At 40.9% G+C, this 23,640-nt stretch overlaps 2 protein-coding genes across 2 annotated transcripts; one reads left to right on the forward strand and one right to left on the reverse strand.

Moving 5' to 3' along the window:
- Window positions 1-711: 711 nt before the first annotated feature.
- Window positions 712-2,612, reverse strand: LOC131892314 (beta-lactamase domain-containing protein 2-like). Its single transcript, XM_059242122.1, has 2 exons — window positions 1,238-2,612; window positions 712-1,089 (listed from the first exon to the last, which is right to left on the reverse strand). The coding sequence occupies exons 1-2, from the start codon at window positions 2,308-2,310 to the stop codon at window positions 816-818; spliced, it is 1,347 nt and encodes a 448-aa protein (XP_059098105.1). The 5' UTR covers window positions 2,311-2,612; the 3' UTR covers window positions 712-815.
- Window positions 2,613-2,719: 107 nt separating this feature from the next.
- Window positions 2,720-20,754, forward strand: LOC131892303 (solute carrier family 22 member 1-like). The gene is made up of 10 exons (XM_059242110.1): window positions 2,720-2,834; window positions 12,089-12,612; window positions 17,293-17,397; window positions 17,538-17,796; window positions 19,049-19,220; window positions 19,579-19,705; window positions 19,770-19,897; window positions 19,966-20,177; window positions 20,240-20,421; window positions 20,501-20,754. The coding sequence occupies exons 2-10, from the start codon at window positions 12,244-12,246 to the stop codon at window positions 20,681-20,683; spliced, it is 1,737 nt and encodes a 578-aa protein (XP_059098093.1). The 5' UTR covers window positions 2,720-2,834; window positions 12,089-12,243; the 3' UTR covers window positions 20,684-20,754.
- The last annotated feature ends 2,886 nt before the right edge of the window (window positions 20,755-23,640 follow it).

Consider the following 23,640-nt stretch of genomic DNA (forward strand, 5'->3'; position numbering starts at 1 on the left):
ATCAAAATCCAGAGAAAAACTACGTCCCAAATTCGGGCCTCTTTGAAAAGACGCACCTTCAACATGAGAACCGATGGAAGGAGCCGTTCTCCATTCCTGGAACGGACATGAGAGAGAAGATGTGGTCTCGATGGTCGGAGAAACTTTCGTGGAGATTGAAACACATGTCCCGGCTGGATGGGAGGGCTGTTCTTCTCATTCGAAACCCTTATGAGGCGATTATTTCCCTGTGGAATCACGAGAGAAGCGGATCTTACGATTCGTCCTACAAAAAGGCCACCAAAGATCTAGCGGCCTCTTTGAACACGCCCTTGTTCTTGGACTTCGCCAAGATGGAGATCGGTCTGTGGTTAGAAATTAACCTCGATTTCTTATCCTTGGGCACGGAGATTTTGGTCGTTCACTTTGAAAATGCCAAGACGGATTGGCGGTCCGAGTTCAAGCGGGTTCATGAATATCTTCGACTTCCGTGGAATGAAAATCGAGCCGAGTGTGTCGATAAACATGACAACACGGTTTACCATCGAAAAGCTTCGAAGTTCGACGATCCGTACACCCCGGAGCTTCACAATCTAATAGAAAATGCCATTCAACAAGTGCAAAAGCTTGTAAAGACCCGAGGCCAACCTGAACTACCCCTTGATAAATATAAATGGCGTAGAGCGCCTTAAAATGTTCGTCAGACGATCATGCCATGGAAGTATTGTTAGGTTATCCGGTAGTATAAATCTATATTTAAAAGACATATCTAAAAATCAACGTTGAATCATTGGCTAGACATTCCCACGAATGACCCTTACATTAGATGGCCGTAATCAGCCTTGTTGTCTCGAATCCTTGTGGAGTTGCTGGGCTTCTTTACTCTTAGCCTCGGCAGCAGCTTCGGCACATTTACGAACCTCATACTGAAGGCGACCTCCACGCATATTCAAGTTGTCATACCATGCTAAAAGGGTGGTCGTGTAGCCAAAGCCGATCTTCAAATTAGGATGCCATTGAAACACAGACCCGCCCAATCCGGTCCAACCAAAGTAGCCGCTCCGCAAGCGACGAATCTGACGTAAAGATTCGGGTTCGTTGTCGTGTTCTCTAAAGAAGAGTGGAAACCATGACTTTTTGGGGAACATCCATGGTATGGAGCTACAGGCTATTGCACAACCTCACAATGGCGTACCTCAGCATTAGATGACACAATGCTAAGGCATAGAATGAATAAAGGTGTGCCTAACGTGTTTACCTGTAATACGCCACACCACCCTGCGACATTTCTGTGGGCGACCATCCGGGGTCCTTGAGAGCATTATCATGTTTTAAACTCAATCCACCGTGCATGGTGTCCCAAGCCCGCTTGGACATGATCTTGAAGCCATCGAGTTCGCCTCCATTGGCCATGACCGCCCCAATTTTGGCCAACCCGCGGGCCGAGCACACGCCCGAGGAGCTCGGGCTCTCACCCCGCAGCACATGGTCATGGTTCCAAGAAAAGTCCAAGACATTGAAGTTGGCCTCACCGCTTTGCCACGGCGGTGGGGGCATGTAGGACAACTTGAGGAAGCGAGTGAACGCTTTTTTGAACGAACTAGCACTGACTTGAATATCCGGAGCCAGAAATTCCGGCAATAGCATGCGCCACAGCACGTAAGGCCGCGACCAACCCGTCAAGGTAGCCAAGCGGGCCTCTTCCTCGGGCCGGATCCCGATGAAGGCATCGGCCTTCAAAGGTTCCGCCACTTCCGTTCTCAAATACTGTCCAATGGTTCGATGTTGCTTCTCGGCCCGTCGGAAGATCTCATTCAGAATAAATCCCCGCGAAATAAAGTGATACTGCCGCGTCGTGTTGGCTTCTTTCCGGGGGAATTTCAGCTCCTGCTGCTCCAGCCAATGTCCGATCACATTCTTCTGGATGTTCTCGGGCAAGAGTCCGCTCACCGGGAACTGGCCCTGGGTGTTGGCCAATCCGGCTTCATGGCGCATGACTTGGGATATGAGCACTTGGTCCTTGCCCTTGTGGGCAAATTCTGGCCAAATCGAACTGACCGAGTCGTCGTAAGAGATGAGGCCCTGATCGATGAGAGCGCCCATGGCAATGGCCGTCAAGCACTTGGTGGAGCTGAACACCACCTGCAGGGAATCGCCGTTGTATTGGCTATCGCCCACGGCCGTGCCCCACAGGTCCACCACCTTCTCCGAGCCCACGTAAGCGCAGCATTGGGCATTGGCTTCTAATCCCTGGCGGAAATGGCGTTCGAACACGTCCTTGACCGGCTCATAACCCGGAGCCACGCTCCCGTGGATCTCGTATTTGACCATAATGACAATGACTTGCCGCACCCGTTAGCCCCGACCAACCCGGATTCAGATCCACCCGACTCCGAGGATGGCAAGGCACAAGCTCTACTCGACAATGGGTGATCACGCCCAGATGAGCATGCAGAGGCTCCACAATCAATCAATCAATCAATCAATCGACGAAGCACGGATCGATCAAAGGTCAAAGGCCATTTGAAGACTATAAAACGTCGACTGCGGGGTTCAGGTTTGGGGATTTCTTATCGCCACATGTCCATGATGATCATGCCATGGCCATTGAAAGTAGGGGCGAATACGCCGAATACACACACACACACACACACTCAAAGTCACAAACAAACACGTGCGTCCAGGCAGGCAGGCAGGCAGGCAGGCAGGCAGGCAGGCCAGTGACGGCTTTGAGGAGGTCAGTCAGCCTTGGGAGCATGCAGGAAAAAAAATAAGAAGAAGTCATTCAAGAAATCCACAGTGCTCGATCAACCGACTGTGGGCGCGTGGATGGGGCCGCGGGCCAAAGGGCCAGGGTATGTCAGACCACCGTCTAGGTTCGAAAGGGATTCACGGGATTCACCCAATCCAAGCCAAATCATGGGAATCTTGGGAAAATTACAATTACTTTGGCTAAAAAGAGTTATTTATTACATAACCTTGGCCAGCCAAAATATAAGTAATGGTGTTACTCGTTACAATTAATTTTACTAATTTTTTCGATGACCAATATTTCAGTTTTTTGCCTCATCAAGATCATACTTTGCCAAGGAAGGTATCAAACCGTCCTGAAATACGACGTTTTGCTGCCAACTAATGACTTGTAATGATCATGGCTTTTATATATTTGCTTAACAATGCATTACTCTCATTCTTGGCGATGTTCATTTTTTGCCAAGCCAATGCCAATGTACAAGAGGAAGTCATTTCTTCTCAAAATCTGAACTAATTAATATTTAAAACAGTATCAATTATTAGGATAACAGTGCCAAATGGCCTTGTGAAATTTTAAACTTGGGAGGCAAAAGACATTTAAAAAGTAAGAATTGACAGTTTTATTTGTTACGGTATCATAAATCATCTTACGTCACAAAATCGATTTTGCTTTTCTTTTAATCAACCCTGAGTATGCATTTATATCTTTTTTACGGTTACACTGTCTTCAAAATCGTTTGAAAAATAATGGTCTTTGATAACATTCAATTTTTCAGCCCTTTATTATAGAGGCTTTAACTGCTTTGGTCAATGAATCCAGGGTGCTGCTTGAACAATAGACCCACCCAGAGCTTGAAAAGGTGCCTCCACTTGTAGAGCAGGATAAGAGAGTTTTGGAGGAAACAGTATGTCCAGTTTATCAAAAGTAGCCCTGTCCTGATGAAGGAAAAGGCTGTCAGTTTGACCACCCTAAATGGTGTCAAAAACTTTTCAAGCTCGGCCTTGAGAAGTACGATAGGAAGAAGGGATGTTCAAAGGTAGATTGTCCTTTTTTTCACCCTTACATGTGCCGTCAGTCCATGAGACTTAAGACGTGCTTTAACGTACGCTACGTACCTCTGCCCACATAGAGGGGACACAATGGAAACAAAGGTACAGACTAGCTCAGTCTCGTAGTTATAGAGCTGACCATTTTCCTAAGCCTAATCCCACCCCATCCCCTTTCTTAACCCGTTTAGCTTCTTCCCTTCTTTTCTCCGTATCTCCCATTCTCTCTCTCCCCATTCCCTCCTCTTCCCTTAAATACCCAATCTACATCCATTCCTATTAAAACCCTCCTTCCTAATATTGCTTATCCTTCCCTTATTCCTAAAACACGTTCCTATTCAAATTTAGCTGCCCAACCCATTTCCCAAACCCAACCATCCCCAATAATAGCTCATGCTATAAGAGGGACTTTTTACGGTTGGAGAGGATGGTCCAAGATCTTGTGAACTTGGTCCGTCAAAAGAGAAAAAGAGAGGCCTCTAAGGGGGCTGTATTTGAGCGTGCATTGTCTGATTTCTAAAAAAGACAGCACAAAAGTTAAGATAATAGAGGAACTAGCCGTTGAGAGAATGATTTCATTCAACTCTATAACAGAAACATGGCTTCGGCAGGACTCCTAGATGAAGAACTAACCATAGTTGGTGTCAACTTAGTTCGTTGTGATTGGGTACGACCTGGTAATCCCATATTCCCACATGGGGGTGTATGTCTATACGGTATGTTAGGAATGATTTGCACATTAGTCATGTACATATGTCGAATGGCGAAGTAGAAGTTTTAGTTTGTCATATCCGAGGGCTTGTTCTGTCTATTGTAACAATGTATAGTTGGATCAGGTAGTTTGCCCAAAGGTTTTCTTTGTAGGGGACTTTCATTTTCCGGCTAGCGTTGTAGAGTGGGAGGTTAGTCCTGATGGGTAAATTCCCATTTCGAAATCGACATCTCAGTCGTTTGAAAAGCTGGAGGAGTTTGCGATCTTGCGCAATTTCTCCTGGCATGTTGGTGCAGCCACTAGAGAGAATAGCGTTCTGGACTTGGTCTTTTCCCCATCACCCAGGTCTGATCCACTGTGGTCTGATCCAGTATGTCCATGTGACGCCTAGTAATCGTTCAGATTCTCGAGACAGGGTCGACCATTACTCAAAAGCCGGCGTGCTCTAGAGCAAGCCCGGACAAAAAGGTCGTTCTGGCCAAGTTCAAGTTTAAAGATGAACATTGGCCGTTGATTATAGAAAGATTAGAAGAACTCTATTCTCTTTCAATTCTGAAACAGGAATCATCCATAGATGCAGCTATAGATAAATTAGTTTCAGTTTTTGAAGAAGTTTGCCCCAGTCTAGCAATCTCTGAATGTGTTTCCAAGGGTGGGACACGGACAAAAATTCCAAAATATAAGAAGACATTGTTCAAAAAGAGTTGCAAACTAGCAAAAAGGCTTAAGAACAATTCGAATCCAGTAATTGCGGGTAGTCTCCAAAAAACGTTGGACGTAATTCAGGGTAAGAGTAAGGCCTCCATCGAAAATGACCAACTACAAACTGAGAGTAAGGTGGTTCAGGAGGTCAAGTCGAATCTGAAGGCTTCTTTCTCTTATGCGAACTGTTGGGCCTTTTGCGGTTTATGGGGAAGCCTAGAGCCCTAGGGAAGCCATTAGTAATGTAGAGGCTATGGCTAACATGCTAGGAGATCAGTTCTTTAATGTGTTTTCAACCCCATTGAGTTTAAAAACAACAGCTCATTGTTCTAATGACGAGTCTGTTGAGATTGATGATGTTAGTCAAATTGAGCAACTTGATGCTCTCATAGTTACAGATCAAGATGCTTTAACAGCCATCAGGGACTTGAATCTTTCAAGTTCACCCGGCCCTGATGGTGTGACACCTCAGTTTTTGATGAGATGCTCACTGGTTTTGTTCCTGTTTTCTCGCACTTGATGCGTTGCTTCTTGGATCAATGCAAGGTTCCTTCTTCACTAAAATTAGCTCACGTTGTTCCAGTTTTTAAAGGGGAGAGAAGAGTCGCTCGCCAGTAATTATAGGCCAATTTCTTTCTCTTCCAATATTGAGGAGGTATTTGAGGATATCATAGAGTCCAAACTTGTTGAATTTCTAAAAGTCAATGAAGTCCTTCCTCTTAGCCAGCACGGGTTCCGAGCACATTTTAGCACGGTTACCCAAGTGAAGGAGCATTTAGAGCAGGTTATTGAGGGGCTAGAGAGCCATGAATCAGTAGATGTAGTTTATCTCGACTTTGCTAAGGCCTATGATAAAGTGGATCATTGCTTTTGTGTAGTCCTCCAAAATAATGGCAAGTTCGATGAGCATGTCCAGTTCAAGGTGGGTAAAGATTTTCAAATGTGTGGTTGGTTATTTCGCACGTTTAAGTCCAGAGATAGCATCACGATGCTAACTCTGTACAAGACGATTTTCCAGACCCATCTTGAATATGCTTCATCCATTTGGGCCCCAGTTAGTCCAACAGGTTTGCAAAAGGTCGAACAAGTCCAAAGATGTTTCACTAGGAACATCACATGAATGAGACAGCTCGCATATTGGGAGAGGCTAGAAAGGTTGGGATTGTACAATATTCAGAGAAGGTACGAAAGGCATCTGATACCGTACGTCTTCAAAGGCGTCCATGAGCTTTGTCCCAACCCAGGATATAGGGTCAATTCTAGTGACCGTAGAGGCTTAATGTGCGTTTTGAGAGCACCTTTACAGGGTGAAAAGAAATTAAGGGCCTCCATGGCTGTTTTTCACAACATTTCTCCCTACTCGAAGATTTTTTTGACATTGAACCACAAGCATTCATTAAGAGGAATTGTTAAGAACCTAATGACATATTACAAATGGTTAAACGATATCCTGGAGGCGATGGGTAGCCCTCTGATAAAATGCCGTCAAAACAATGTCTGAAAATTCAAGTGAGCGCAGTCTGAAGGTCAGAACCAAGGCTAAGGGCGTCCTGAAGGCCGGCAAAGACCAAGGAACGTTAGTGAGCCTTTCAGTGTTCATCCTCAAACCATTGGAAAGTGGAGACCCTCATGGAAATGCCATAAATCCTTTTAGAACAGACCGGACCGATGGCGGAAATCTGGATTTTCAAGACTCAATCTTTAGGTGGCTAAACATCAGAAGGTTACTAATCTCCTTTGGAGTAAAATCGGATCATTCGTGGTATGGTGTTGGGTTTTTCAATAATCCCTTTTAATGAAAACTGGACATTCAATCTGATCAAATCATTATTTGAGTTAGGGGGTAGGATTTTCAGAAGCGACAAAGAGCGGCCCTTAATTTCTTTCCACCCTGTAAGCCCTCGAGAATCCAGGCTAGTTCGAACAATGAAATCCTCCAATATTCGTAGGAAATATGTAAGCCTTATCCGGTAGCATATTTGAAGTCAGCCTTGTTAAATTTGATGCAAATGCAACCATTGGAAGGGCAATACCCTAGCGTCTTCTCAATGGATTGTGATTCAAATTATAATCGAAAATGCAAGTAATATTACTCTTAATATCTATTAACTAGGATCTTGAAAAAAATAAGTTCTTATAGGTTTCAAGTGTATTAATATTCTAATTTGAGGCACTTTCAAAGATATTTTTGACAAAAGTTATTCCTTTCGTTTTCATAACAACGAACATTGTTCCTAGAAGTCTTGGAATTTTGAATATCTCTTTAAATCAGGGTTGTGGAAACCATCGTGTAGATTTATCCCTTACTGCATTCAACCCTCGATCGGTCAAGATCATGACGAACCACAACTGAGGACAGAAACCAGACTTTCAGGATTTTGCATTTCTAAAAGATTAAAGACCGATTTCTCTCACTTCGAATATTCCGAGAATATCGAGACTTTCTCAACTCTGGGTGCTTGAAGTTCTTAACCAGAATACATCTAACTGGCTTTAAACGTTCTATGCAACAATTTGACAATGAGTAATATTCAAAATGACTATCTGGTACGGCAATTCAATGCCTAATAAAGTAATTATTCCAGCTATTTGTTTAAAAAATGAACAACATCTGGAGGATAGCATATTATTTACTCTTACTGGCAGCTGTCTTTCATTTTCTTCTGTGACAATCATGTACAATAATGAAAACTGTGTTTTACTATTAAGCAATATAGATTTACCATTTGTACATTTTGATTTAGATCTTGAACAAGCTTTAACTTTAAAACTGAATTGTGAGAACATTCATTCATAGCCTTAGAACATGATTGTCAACCCTGTAGTCAATTGCAATTACATTATTGCTACCTTTTATCATAAAATTACAAATATGAAGATATTAGATGATGACAATGAAGTTAACATTTAGCAAACACAAAAAGTGTTGTTTTTTTCTCAATTCTAAGTTATGACCAATGTCCTTATTAAAGGTTTCTATCTCCCGTAAAAAGGCGTTGTTAGGGCAAAAAGATAGGCAAAAGCAATTTTTTACTCACATGAGTTTATTATGATTGGCAAAATTTCAAAGGAATAACTTAATTCGCACTTTGATGTCTTTTCACTGATCTTTTTCACTTTGGTGTTCGCAAATTATTGTGGTTCTACTCTCCAAAACACAATACATAGAATAGTACATACAGTTGGAGCTCCTGGATTGGATCTGTCAGGCCTGAGTAGCAATTGTAACCTGGACAAAACACTGATTATTGAACACAATGGCCGCAAATGCACTTGAGAACTTGGGTTACTGATCATTCAACGTTCTTTCTGACAGAATTTCCCGGCCAACGAAAGCTATAATTGTTGTTTTATCTAGTAGAGTGGATTGTCAAGTTGACAGGCAACCTGTATGGCTTTCAAAAGTCAAACTTGACTCCAAGTCTGGTGGAGAACTGGGATAGTGGGAGCCATCACCTCAACCACCCTGGCAACACCGTCCTGATGGCCTTGGTCATCAATTTGTAAGCTGAGCAGCCCAAATAAACCGAACAAAGCTCATCATTTCTGAATGTCACTTTGGCCCCCAATTGATTTGTCTAGGGAGGCCGTCATACTTGAAATCCGGGGTAAATGATACTCCACCAGCGGCAGAAACCAATCAGGTCTTTCTTGGAGGGTTACACGACCTTTGAAATCTCCAAGCACTATCACTTTTTACGCGAAATCCCCACTTACATTGATCGTATTCTGCACGTCATTAGTATGAGGAGTTTGTTGATGGAGTCAAAAGTCTCGTTGTTTTGGAGGGAAAAATTTGAAAAAGAGTATTTGTCCTTAGGTTCAATTCTGGTGACCTTAGAGATTTAACGTTCGTTTTTAGAGCACCTTCAAGCCCTGAAGAATCCAGGCCAGTTCCAACAATGAGATCCACTTTATGTTTATCCCTATTTGGATGTCAAAAGTGTTTAGAACTTAAAGAATTCGAAAGGTTCTCTCAGAAGGGTTGGTGGTGTATTTATTGTGTTAGAATAGATCAGAAATTAGTTGCTCACCGAAAAATAGCTTGTTAAAGTCAGACATCTTAGAGCCCATTCTTATGGTTCTACAGGGTGTAAAGAAATTAAGGGCCTCCATGGCTGTTTTTCACAACATTTCTCCCTACTCGAAGATTTTTTTGACATTGAACCACAAGCATTCATTAAGAGGAATTGTTAAGAACCTAATGACATATTACAAATGGTTAAACGATATCCTGGAGGCGATGGGTAGCCCTTTGATAAAATGCCGTCAAAACAATGTCTGAAAATTCAAGTGAGCGCAGTCTGAAGGTCAGAACCAAGGCTAAGGGCGTCCTGAAGGCCGGCAAAGACCAAGGAACGTTAGTGAGCCTTTCAGTGTTCATCCTCAAACCATTGGAAAGTGGAGACCCTCATGGAAATGCCATAAATCCTTTTAGAACAGACCGGACCGATGGCGGAAATCTGGATTTTCAAGACTCAATCTTTAGGTGGCTAAACATCAGAAGGTTACTAATCTCCTTTGGAGTAAAATCGGATCATTCGTGGTATGGTGTTGGGTTTTTCAATAATCCCTTTTAATGAAAACTGGACATTCAATCTGATCAAATCATTATTTGAGTTAGGGGGTAGGATTTTCAGAAGCGACAAAGAGCGGCCCTTAATTTCTTTCCACCCTGTACATTTACAGGGCTGCCACAAAGTACGTCGGCACTTAGTAATACAAATAGTTCTAAACCATATGAGATACATTCAGCAAAATTTTTTATGTTGATGTTTGAATTGTCATCAACCTTTCTTATTAGTAAAATTATACATTTGACCTCCTTTTGCACGGACAATTTGACTGATACGTTTTAAAACTCCATTCACTTTGGCAAGCACAGCTTTAATGGTGATATTTTCCAGGCAGTCTTTAATCCTCTTTCGAGTGCCTCCAAATTTTTATATGATCTGAAGGAGCGCTTTTCCTCCAAAAATTTGAGGCCAATCCAACTTGCCAATTTGAGCCACGGTGGATTTACAAGTACTGAAACTTATCGCCGGCGAATTTTGTAGCCATTTTGTATTTGTCCGCAACGAAAGGAGGGAGAGGATAATGAGAAGGACTATTAGTTTGCTTGGAATTGGACATCGGATCAAACAAAACCGAAGGCTGGTAAAAATTAAATCAGAATCATACTTGAACGAATGATCTTTACCACATCCAAATAGGTGATGTTCCCAAGATTACAACAAATTCAAGACTACCAAATCAATTTTTAAATCTTGGCTGGATTGATCACTCAAGTTGTAACGTCAAAAAGAGAGACAATGTCAAGCGGAGAAGACTTAAGTGTCGGTGTATTACTTACATGTCATCAGTAGACCTCGAAAAGATAAGTTAAAATTTGAAGAAAAAAACAAGCCTCTTTTGGCCTCCAATTTGTCATTTTGTTCATTTTTCGAATCTTTTTTGGTTTGGGTTTTTATTCGCTATACTAACTGCTATGCTGCAAAGAATGTAATCCCCGGCATAATCAAAATGAAAGATTAAGATTTGTCTAGTTGTTGCCACTTAAATTCCACCCAACGAATTGAATAAGGGCCCTTATTTGCAACGTCACAAAGCACAAAGAAAACGGGAAGAAGCACGGTAGATTGCTAAATAAATTACTAGTGCCTTGCCTTGAACGCAATTTATTTTCCAGACATTATGTGACCCAGGTCACTATTTATACATAAGATTTTGATAGAATTAGCCAAAAATAACACAAATGCATTATAATTCAATAAAAAGGAATCGGCCCAATCGGCCTTTTATTTGGTAGGGGCTGACTGACAAAGCTCCCTCTGAAGTGCAGAACGCAAAACATTTTTCGTGCAGTGTAAGGCGTCTACAGGCTGAACGGGATAAAGTGTTACAAACAAAAGCATCTATCGCCGCTATGAAAATTGCTCTAAATACACCAGATTCTGGATTTAGGCTCTTCGATAAACTCCCTTTCAGTGTAAAAAAGATTAGTCAAATTGGTCGCTCTTGACAAAAAATATGCACAGAAAACACCCAGTCAGCCTCACTGCTGGCACGCTCTGTACTGCCCCTAGAAATGACTTGCTGACCTTGGCTTCCGTACGTTGAAAGCTGTTGTTAAAAAATGTTGCAATGGTTTCAATGCAAAGCCAATACCGTCGGCAATTGGGGCACCAATTTTGAAAGTAAATGGTTCAACCATATAATCACTGTTGCCAAAGCAAATTCTGTAACACCTTATAAAATCCACCCTGTATAGATCAAAATCCAGTCCCTTTTTCGGTTTGAGAAAGTCAGCAAAAAAGAGAGTTTGCAGTTGAGCTCTATGTGCCGTCATTGGTTTGAACCGACCTAAAACTATTTTGTCAACAAAAACACCTTCAGCAACAAAACAGTAGGCTCCAAAAGAGAGCCAATTGTTTGCCATGACATCCGTATAATGCAAGAAAAAAATGTTAATTTCTCGGGATCTCAATGGATAGCCTAGTAAACACAGTTGAGTGCCTAGATTTTGTAACAGTTAAAATTCAGCAGAGGCTAAAAGAGCCTAAAAACGACCTTTTCCTCAATGTAGTAATTCCTCTTTGTATTATTGCAACTTGTTTTTACATATTCATATCTCTTTCGCACATTTTCACGACGGTTTTTCAAGTTTTGATAACTTTAGTCATCAGTCAATGAACATGATCGGGGAGACTTGACTCTTTTTAAATGCTTTCATTACTGTGTGTTTTCATGTTATTTCACATGGAAAAACTCAAAAGGAATATGGACGTATTGAGAGTTCTCTAAATTTTGTAGATCATTTCTTAGACGACCAGTTTTTTGGACTAAGTACATTTTTAGTTCGGAAGTCACGTCACAAACTTGTTTCACTTTCAGTCAAAAGGCAGAACCGAAGAACAACTACGAATTTAGATGGAATCTAAGTGGTTGCTAATGATTGGGCTACCTCCAAAAAATGCCCACAGTCGATTGTCAATCTTACAAGTGACTTCTTTGTGCTCAGTGACTTTCGCTCCTTACACGTTGCCCCCATGATTGAATTGTCGCCATTGCCAACTCTTGACAAACATGCGCCTGGTGCATCCTCCAAAGATGAAACCATGGCTCAACTATCAAATTTTGAGGATCTCCTGACCTTGGTCGGGGGCTGGAGTCGTTACCAGAAAACGGTTTTGGGCTTCTTTTTCATCATTTGTATGTTTTTGGCCTACGCTACGTACACACCGATTCTGTTCCTTTACACCCCCGATCACCATTGCTCCGTGGATCACATTTGGAATGTCACGAATGATCAAACACGCTCCTGGAGTCGCGAGGAGTTGGCAAACATGATAATCCCGTTTGATGAGGTCACCGGTAAAAGGAGCAGTTGTCTTATCTACGACATTCCATCAAGACAGGTAATAAATAAATATCGTCAGCTAATTAGACTTAAAGACATCATTGAAGCTTTTAACAATGGAATGAAAGGTAACCGTTGCTACTCTGACCGATTTATGGTAGCGCCTCTACAATCAGAAATCACACCTTGACAACCCTTCACTTGTCAACCATTCGCTTTAAACTGCCCTGCCGAGCTCGATGCATACCATCGTGGAGGCAACACTTTACTCAGAGAGAAAGTCCGTCCACTCACGCTTGAGTGATGTGTTTTTCGTTCTGGTTAACGTGTAGCAATAGGGGCCCTTATTTGCAACGTCACACGGCCTAAAGAAAACGGGAAGAGGCACGGTAGATTGCTAAATATGTGACCCGGGGCATTAATTATCAATAAGATTTTAATAGAATGAGCCAAACACGACACAAACGCGTTATAATTCTATAAAAAGGAATTGGCCCAATCGGCCCTCTTTTTGCTAGAGGCTGAGTGACAAAGCGCCCTCTGAAGTGCAGAACATAAAACATATTTCGTGCAGCGTAAGGGGGCTGTGATTCACCTAAATGCAAAACACACCACATTAGGGAGCGTTTTATCTTTACGCCCAACAAAGTAAAATGCATCAAAAGAAAGCATTTCTATTAATCCCTCCTCAACACAGCTTGCGTCAAAGGAGTAAAAAGAATGATTGACAGCAACTAGCTAGAGCTGCATGAAAAGGTGACTCACGTCTCCAATTGGTAAATGTTGACTCTGCACTTCTTAGTGTTGTTCCTTACCGTTTAGGTAAATAACCTCCGCGATGCGTAGGCCTTTCCCTAAATTGACTTTGGTCACTCGATCATGAAAGAATCTTGATGTAGACTTAGCCTCGCTCACCCATTGTAGCCACCCTGGATTTGAACTCGCCAGCTTCTGACATGTTTTAGGACCTTGTAAAGGCTCTCTAGGACCTTGGCTTCTGAGGACTCGAGGAAGCCCTCCTCCTCAGTTGTCTTGTTCAAATCCATGAATGGCAGCTCGGGCTAGCAAACTCAGTCCACCTACATTCTTCAAAGATCTCCAAAACAAAGTCTCTTTGAGAGACAGCCTATGTATCACGGAATAGCTATCAAATCCTTCTTGACAAAAAAGTAAAGAAGGGCAAAGTCAAAAATAGAGTTCTTGATTACATTTGATTTGGTACTACAACTTCTTCCCATATTTGAGTACCAAATCTGGAAGCTTCATTTTGATCAATTGTTTTGCTCTGGAGTATGTTGGTGACCGTTATAATGTCTTGTGGTAGGACATTAGATTCTTATTTTTATCTTTTGTTGCGGTTTTCTATTCCAAAATGCTAAACCACTAACTGTATTTACTAGGTTAAACATTGAATTGCTTCATTTCATTTGCAAGAAACTTAGATTGTGTCACACTTTTTGACATTAGGACACTTTTTAATAGATGTCTTCAAGGTGAAAAGAAATTACAATAATCTGGCCGTGATGGCACTCTTTTGCTGGTGGGGGGGTCTCGCCATCTAAGAGTCAAGCTCTGAGTTACAGAAAGTGACGGGTTGAATCCAAAGAGGCAAGTAAGTGTTCAAAGTTCTGTTTTGACGACTGCCATTGGTTGCAGATTAACAAAAGTAGTGCCCTACCTAACAAAAGGATAAGTAGTTTGAACACTGTTGACAAAATGCAACAAGAAACTTTTATTGACGGCGCATTCCTTTGTTGTATACAGTACGACGTGTTGGAGGAGGTGTGTGTCACTTGAGAAGTACCACTTTTATCACATAAGGTCTCGTCGTACCAAATACCAAAATGCAGAAAGTGTTTCTTTAAGGAGAGAGGTGCCCTGATCAAAAAACTAAACTCCTTATACACTTAAACTTCAACGATTGATTGGATAAGCAACAAGATCAAAGATATTGATATCCTACTTCATAGTTCAATTGAAAATGAACAGCAACGGACTGAGAATAAAATCGTATAGATGGTGAAACTGAACCCAAGAGCATTTTGCACGTATGCGAATTCTAAACGCAAGTCTAAACCCCCTGTGGGACCATTTCGGGTTAATGACGAAGTGGTAACTCGTCCGGACGAATTGGCTAACGTGCTTGGCGAACAATTTGGGTCGGTGTTCTCCACCCATCACAATGTGCTATTGCCACTAACGACCCCAAGGCTGCTGATGACACTCATTCAATAGATGATATGATAGTCGATGAACACGACGTTAACAAAGCGATCCAGTCTCTCAAACAAAGTAGCTCTCCAGGCCCGGACGGTGTGCCCGCACAATTCTTGAAGCGTACCTCTAAATCAGTGGCCCCACTCCTATCTTGATGAATCGATCATTGGTAGAAGGAAAGGTTCCTGAGCAATTTAGAACAGCAAATATTGTCTCAATTTGTAAGCGAGGCAACCGAAGCCTGGCAAAGAATTACCGTCCTATTTCACTGACGTCAAACGTCGCCAAAGTTATGGAAAAGCTTGTAAAAGTAAAGCTTAAAAATATCTTGACCACAAAGATAGCATTCCTGACAAACAGCATGGCCGCCGAACTCATTTTAGCACTCTAATGAAATTAGTGCATCATTTTGACGACATAATTGAGAGACTTCAGCATTATGACTGTGTAGACGGACGTTATTTACCTGGACTTCGCTAAAGTGTTTGACAAAGTAGACCATTCAAGTTAAACAAGTTCAACTCCTCAATTATTTAACCGACATAGGTATTAGTGCGAATGTTCGAGTGTGGTGGCTCAAAGAATTTCTGACAGGTGGCACCAAGAACGTCAAAATTGACGTAGTATTGGGACACACGCAAAATGTAGCTTCTGGTGTGCCCCAGGGATCAATCCTTGGGTTCTTTATCATTTATGGTTTCTATTTCTCCTTTACAAAGCCATCAAGACTTACAAAATTATTTAGATCGGCCAAATTTGAAACTGAACGATGGGAAATTTAAGGCCATGTCTTTTGATCCTAAGGATATAGGCACATAATCCTGTTTAGATGAGAGTCAGAACCCGATAGAGGTAGCCGGCTCTATTAGAGGTCTGGAGATAATTATTGAGAACCAGGGAAAATTTAACGGACATATCCAGACTAAAGTATGTACGGCATTTCAAACATACGGATGGATGAACAGAACTTTCAAATCCAGGGATCCGCTTACAATGAAAACTGAAATGGGTTTGTGAGTGAACATTACCCACAAGAAGTTTGATGTTGATTAAATGTTTAGTGACTACATTGGGCATATATAAGGGTGACAAGAATAATGGGTATGAGCATGAGCAATCACACAAAAAACTCTTTGCAAATCTATAGTTCAGCCGCACCTAGAGTATGCTTCCCCTATTTGGGCCCCAATGACCGCAGCAGGCGTAATAAAGTTTAAAAAAGGTGCAACGCAGCTTTACAAGAAACATCGTTGGTGTAAGCCACTTAAATTATTGGGAAAGACTCCAGTCCCTTGAATTATACAGCATTCAACGAATATACGAGCGATATCTTATTCTTTGCATATTCAAGTTTCTCCACCTTTTTTGCCCCAATCCAGAGGTTGAACACTCCTAGAGTGACAAAAGAGGCATTACTTCCGCCATTCGACATAAGGCCAGTTCTTTGGACAACAAACTCTTAAAGACCCTTAAGGCGTCTTTCATTTTGAATTGAGCCCCTATTCTGTGCGACGTTTTGCCCATACCTATCCGTCAATTTTACGTATTAGATTAACCCTTGCCTAGTTTTAAGCGATACCTAGATCGTTTCCTGCAAACGATACCTGACCCGCCCTACGTTCAAGGGTGTTTGAAAGCGGCAGGTACAAATTCGTTGGTAGACCATTTTTTTATGAAACTTGACTTGACCTACTGGGATATCATTTCCAAGCTTCGGCTAAAAACCCATAAAACAGAGGAAGGAAGCCTAAAAAGATACAGGGATTCTGCCCTCCCTTTTTATCAAGGTTAGCTCCCGCTGAGGACCCTCATGTCTGATTCAGTATTTAAACCAAGGAAAATTCCAATAATTTTTAAATGCATTCATGGCCAAGGTCTAATGCTCAAGCAAGTGTAAGCATATGTTTCCTTATCCATGCCTTGACCACACTGAATGGAATTAAATGCAAAATTTGTTTGAAATGATGGCAAATTAATAATAATAAAAACAAGTCACTTTTTAAACCTATGAGTTCAGTAAATGGAGATAGTTTCGGAAATTGATGACGCCAACTTGAAAACGTCTATAAGGGCAGTAGCTTGGCCATAATCTGTCGTATGCCACAAACACTTTGGACCGGGTCAATCTAAAAACATCCTCAAAAACTTTCACGGAGGCTCCCTGAGAAAGGCGGCTGGCTCTGAGAGTTAATGTGGGCATTAATCATGGAAGGGCCAGAAGTTTCGGTATTTCAATGTTTTTATCAATATTGTTGGTGCCGGATTATCCAAACGTGGAAAAAGGCTGCCTCGTAATAAACCAAGAAAATTTCATCATAAGTTTTCAAAAACCCGGCAAAAGTACGGCGCGGTATCAATCAGTTTAATTTGTAAAGTTATTGTCATTATTTGTTAAGTTGATGGCAAGACAGATCGCCGCTATCAAAGGTTAAGTTTGTTAGAATACCATGAGATGATATAGTGAGATCTTGTTGAGAAGATTAGATGATTTCCTTTTAACATTTACATATTATCATTTCAGCTCACCCAAGTGACCAAAGCAAACATTACAAATTTTCCAACCACCAAGTGCACTCATGGGTGGACTTATAACATCACTGGATTGTTCAGCTCTGCTATAAATGAGGTTGGTTAAAGCATTATCCAATGGATTTCAACTTATCGAAGACGAACCCTATGGAAAAAAATTCTACCAGCCTCACAATTCACAGAAACCCTTACTGAAGAGCTCCTGGCGCCAACAAATTGTTCACTTTGATTTTTTAGATGGATTGGGTTTGCGATGACGCCTGGCGGGGACCTTTCAGTCAATCTATGTTTTCCATGGGTGCCATTTTCGGCAAAGTTGTCTTTGGATACGTGGCTGATTCTTATGGTCGACTCGCCGCATGCTATGCCTCCAATATTCTGCTCATGTTAGCTGGATTGGCCACTCCATTCTTCACTGACTTCATTGGATTTATAAGCATGAGATTCTTGCAAGGAATTGCTTTCGACACTTTTTTCGCCGTTTTCTACGTTCTAGGTAACTCGAAATGACACAAAAACGTAAATCATCAGATATCATGGTTTCATTCTGGTGTGCTCCTTCAACAAATGAAGTTGGGCCCTTTCAAGCGGATTTGAGTTGATTGTTTTTGGCCCATTTAAGTTGATTGGGCTTATACAAAAATGCCCAATTTGTCTGTTAAAGGAGGAGACATATTGTTTTGTTGAATAATTCAAAACTTGTCCCAATTGCAAGGTAAAAGCCTGCTTAGTATTTTATTCCTTTCTCAAAGAAGGAATTGTGAGAACATTGCATTTCTAGAATAATGTTGCGATTGTTACAACCAACGCACTCAAAAATTACATTTTACTCATTCCTTTTTTTTAAACCCCAATAAGGGATTTGAGTTCATTCACTCTCAAGGCCATCACTTGCCAATCAGCGACATAGCCGCCTTCCTGACCTCCTCCAGGCTAACTGTCTTCCTTTTTTGTGGAAAAAAATATTCTAACTTTTCTTCAGTTAGATCAATGTAAAAACTAGACCAATGTTGCAGATATAGTGCTTGGAAAAGAGGAAAAAAAGGCAAGGGGAAAGCATTCCTTTGTCTAATTGTCTCAATTTGGTCCAAAATTGAGGCAAATTTCGTTTTTTAGAATGCGCTTTTCAAATTTATGCTACTGTGAAAAAAGATTTGAATATCCCTTCTTTTTCATTTTATTTGCACATTTTGTTACACCATCTAGCCTTTTTGCACCTTTTTCTGCACCTTTTGGGCTTAGTTTTTGCACCTTTTTGCATCTAAAAAGCTTTGCTATTTTACACATTTTGCCCGTCCCTATTCATGACGCAATAGTAACATCATTTGGCGTTGAAGCTTTATTTTAGATTAAACACGTATAGTCAATTTTTGGATTTTAACTTTTTTTCTGAGGCCTTGGCCCTACCAAGACTCTTGCTTCATTGCGTATTATTGACTCTCTTTTTAGTAAAAAAATAATCCATTTTTGTCACTTACCAAACCCTCTTTTTCCTCGATGACAAGACCTTGTTTTTTTAGAAGTCATACACACATACATATTTGACGTCTTTGACGTGGTTGACCCAATTACGATTCATTTTGGAACCTGGATGCCGAGTTACTTAGAGCATTTTGGTCTTTTTCAATATTACTGTTTGTTTCTACGCCATTTGGAAAGTAATAATTGAATAAAAACAAGAACGGAAATTGTCAAGTCACTCAAGCTTGAACGTACCCTCCCATTTCATGTGTTTACATATGTTTTAGCCCTTGAATGCGTTGCAGCGAATAAGAGAGCACTTATCGGAAATCTGGCCTTGGCTCTGGGAATGACGGTGGCTGGATGCTTCGAACCTTGGGCATTGTATTTTCTGAAGGATTGGAAGATTCTCAATACCATTCTCTACGCTCAAGTTGTTGTGATTATGCTCGCACCATGGTACGTCCATTTTGAAAGTTCTTAAACAAGGATTGAAATTTCATTTTGTGAATGAAGCATAAAAAATTTGCTCGCCCAAAATTGGCGTAACAGTAGGGCTGAGGTTGAGAATCCTCATTTTTTTTTATTCCCAATGTGCAGAGGTGCTCAATATTTCTTCACATTTTGAAGAATAAGGGTATTCATTTTAACTATGGTATTTTGTGCTATGTTCAACATGAAAGATGCCATGAAGTGGGTCAAAATGGTGGTCACTTAAATCCAGGGCTTGAGTAACGCGTTACTTTTTGAGCAACGCTAACGGTAAGGTGTTACTTTTTTTCCGACAACGGTTCAAGCCCTGCCTATATCTCGTCAGGTTCGTGTTTGAGTCGATTCGGTGGTTGGCCAGCCAAGGCCGAATTGATGATGCTTTTGAAACACTCTTGAAAATCGGCAAGGTCAACGAAAAGGAGGTGCATCCAGATCTCAAACCCGTCATCATGGTGAGATTTATCCGCGATTACGAATGATAACGGAATAAGTTCGTCTCTAAATCTTGTCTTCCAGAAAATTCTGTCTAACGAACAGATCGATGCCAACGGAGAAGCCAGTACGAAGCAAAAACAAGCGATACTCTGGGATCTCTTCAAAACTCCTAATATGAGAAAAAACTTCATCCTTATGGTTATTGTATTGTATGTTGTTGCTTTTCTAGACGTATCTATATTTGCCTTGGGAGCTGATTTTTTATTATTTTTTTTAGTATGTTTACTCATGGCTTATTTGATATGAATGTCAGGATAATTGGCAATTTGGAGCAAAGCATTTTCATCACTTTTACCATTTCGGCTTTTTTGGAGCTTCCAGCCGACTTGTTGGCCATTGTGGGCCTGGATTGGATTGGACGTCGATGGTCAGCCTTTCTCTCTTTGATTTTGAGTGGTATTGCCATGCTCACTGGTGCACTCCTCACAAGTTGGTTATTTCCAGATCATTTGAATAAGTCAAACATTCTCCAACGAAACTTGCCTTTTCAGGTTATCCCATAGCCTTGTTGATTATGACCATGATAGGTCGATTATGTGTGACTTATGCCCTCAACACGGTCTTCAACATCTGCCTCGAGATTGTTCCCACTGTGGTTAGAGGGCAAGGAATGGCAATGGCCAAGTTACTTGCTGATTTGGCAATTTTCACCTCCCCCTATGTGGTTTTCACCGTGAGTGCTAGAAACACTTTTTTGAATGGTTCATGCCATGCACTTATCGAAATCGCATCCCTTCTCATTGCTTTTTAAGGGCTCCATTCATATGGCTATTCCTTTCATCATCATCGGCGTTCTAAGCATTCTGTCCGGAATTTTGGCCGTATTTTTACCTGAGACCGCTGATGAGCACCTACCTGATACAATGGAGGATGGTGAAGCCTTCGGAAGGAATCAAGACTTTTGGAATGTGCCAATCTTAAAAAGGCTCAAATAAACACTACTTTTCCAAAATAGTCAAGACAAATGGCAATCACCAATTTGGTTGCAGAATCGAAGGTATCCTACGAAGGTCTATGGTTTATGCAAGAAGGAAAGAATACACGGAGACCTCTGATCGGGCGAGCTCGGGCAAAGCACTTTTATTAAATTGAACCGCAGTTTAGCCAATGCGTTTTTTGCTTCATATGATCAATTAGGTATGAATTGAAGGAACTCACAACAAATTTCAACACGATTGGGACTTTGTTTGACGCATTGCAATCAATACCGACTGATTTTGGAGGTTTGGATGAAGAAAACAAACCGAGACGGGGAGAGGGGAACGTCATAGAAGAGGAGAAGAGCACGGAGAGAAAACATCGCTCTAAAACAATATTGTTCAAATAAGAACCCCAATTGGGCGTGTTTGTCCCATTGGTGGGTACGAGTACAATATTGCCTTTCACCCCTGAGGCCACCTCATTGTTTCTTCTATTTTGAATGATATGGATGCTACAGGTTGCACCAAACAAAGGGTACACTAGTGGGCTTTAAGAGTGGCATCCAGAGTATTGATAAGCTATGTTTTTCACACCATAACTTGTAACAAGCAATTTGAATATTAGAAGACAAAGATAACAACTTTCAACATAAATGTTTCTTGTTTTAGCTCAATTTTGCGTAAAAGCATTTGAAATTTAGACATGAATACTTGAAACATTATGGTTGATAGAACGTAGATACAATTGAAAAAATATATTGCAACTGGAAATGTTAGTTGGAAAACATTCCACGCATAAGCCAAATTTGAGAAAATGGAGATGTAATCTTTGATTGATTCAACTAAATGAGTAGTTGTTTAAGCTTTGGACGCTAAAAATATACGTAATTAGATGGGTTTTAAAAAGATTGCTCAAAGTAATTATTAGAGCATGGAAAAGGTGTATCAGAAGTCTTACAATGATGTTCAATGCTCAATTGAAAGTTTAAGTGCGCTTTTTCCTTAAAAATATGAATAGAATCAACCTTGAAAAAACTTCATACTATCTTAATTGGCACAAAAATGCTCTGGATGTAACAAAACATTTTTCCTAAAGTCTTTTCGAGTCATCTAACCATTTCGAAAAATTATAAAGAATTTTATGTCTTTTGCATTAATGAGCGCTTGCCGTACAAATGGTTTGAATCTTGCCAACTCAACTAATAATGGTGCTTTTTGTTTAGGAGGCGGCAGCATTTGAAAACCCTCGACCGATGAAGATAAGGGACCCGAGAGAAAAAACGTCTAATCAGAGAGAAGGACAATCAACTGACCTATGCTGATCTTTTTATAGCAAGCATCTTTAGCTCGTACTATCCCGGAGCAACCACAAGATGAGAACTACTGATGTAACCAATCTGCACTGCACAGGCAGATTGCAATCCAGTAATGCTGACATTGGTCCCTTATTGTTTTTTGGGGTCAGAAAGTGCCCCTAGAACTGACCCACAGAAAAAAAGCAATCCGGGACCGATCTCAGTAGTTCTGGATTGGAAGTTTGTTAGCAGGCAGATTGGTTACATCAGTAATGAAAACGCCAAATCAAAACAATTATCGCCGAATGTTCTTAATTAAATGCCAGAAAAGCGCCAGACGGCCCAAACTATTACCAGCAGCGCCTAGATCTACCCAAGCATTGACATGCTTTTTTGACCCCCGCAGTAAAATGATAATGGAATCACCTAAACCTTTAAAATCATCCCTTATTGATATTTGACAGTCTTTGTGATGCAGGTGTGTGCCTTGCAACAATGACTACTAGGTTTTAAAATGCTCTAAGTTCTACAAAAATAATGAATAACGTTTATTTGCGACTCTTGGTCATGTCAGTTTAAAATATCTAAAACTATTTGTATAAACATCGTACACAGATTTAAACAACGAGATTAAAAGAATAAAATGGTTCGTATGATCAAATAGTGGACTCGAGTGATATGACAGCAGAGATGACTAGAATTGGTTCAATGCACATGAAAAAAGGGAAGAGAGGAGTTACAGACATTACAAAGACAGGTGGGTAGAGGCAAATGATCAAAATCTTGGTTTTTGCAGTAGAGTGGATGGGCCAGATTGAACAGTTCCTTTGTCAGCTCCCGTCGTTGATGGCATTTGGCTAGGAGCCGGACAGTGGTACGTGACCGCCAATACTCCGAAGGGATGTCATTGTGTTAAGCTTTCATGATCAATAATTTCGTCCAATAAGTAAAATTTTTAAATTACTTGCCTGAACAAAACCACATTATAAATGCGAACTATCACCACATTTTCAAAATGGGGTCCTTAATGACTACCATAAAACACTTGTTTTTAATTTAAAAAAGAGCATTTTTCTGGCTTTGATTTGGCACTAGCAAAGATCAGAAGGAGATGACGTATCCACTCTTATTTTCTGAAATTTTGGGCTTCTTTATTTGTGTGGGATTGCCACACAATTGGAATAACTTGCAAGATAGTAGGCCAATTCACAGATTTTAAATTTGATGTTCTTTGATTTCCCTCACATATTGAGAGTTGTGAAAGAAACCATTCTCAAAACAAATTTACATTCATTTAGTTTATCTTGCAATTTAGGACTTGGATCGGATCCGAACCCAATCCGACTTTTTCCATTTCCCAATCCAAATCCGAATTGTTTTCCCAGTCAGAATCCGAATCCGAAAATTGTTGGTCAATCTGATCCGAAAAGTCGAAAACTTGGATCCGATGCGCAGCTCTAGTACTACTTGTACAACGCGGAGAGTTCAAAGCGTAATGAAGGGCTGTCGATTTTTGACCTTAATTTTGTTCGTGAAGCACGCTTATTTATATGTTAAAGATAGTTTAACATCTAAGGCTTACGACTTACTCGCTATTTTGAGCTTTATGCCACGGCATCAACTTGAAACTGATATTTAGGGTAACAGGAAAATTCCCTCTTTAGCTAAATATTGGCA

This window comes from Tigriopus californicus, chromosome 2 (assembly GCF_007210705.1).
Source record: "Tigriopus californicus strain San Diego chromosome 2, Tcal_SD_v2.1, whole genome shotgun sequence".
Lineage (NCBI taxonomy): Eukaryota > Metazoa > Arthropoda > Copepoda > Harpacticoida > Harpacticidae > Tigriopus > Tigriopus californicus.

Bases quoted from the DNA above. Each gene is read 5' to 3' on its own strand.
- LOC131892314 (XM_059242122.1), bottom strand. From the start codon at position 2,310: ATGGTCAAATACGAGATCCACGGGAGCGTGGCTCCGGGTTATGAGCCG. The intron at 1,090-1,237 runs GTAAACACGTTA...ACTCTTCTTTAG, and splicing joins GGTGGTGTGGCGTATTACAG to AGAACACGACAACGAACCCG.
- LOC131892303 (XM_059242110.1), top strand. From the start codon at position 12,244: ATGATTGAATTGTCGCCATTGCCAACTCTTGACAAACATGCGCCTGGT. The intron at 19,221-19,578 runs GTACGTCCATTT...ATATCTCGTCAG, and splicing joins GTGATTATGCTCGCACCATG to GTTCGTGTTTGAGTCGATTC. The intron at 20,178-20,239 runs GTTGGTTATTTC...TTGCCTTTTCAG, and splicing joins CACTGGTGCACTCCTCACAA to GTTATCCCATAGCCTTGTTG.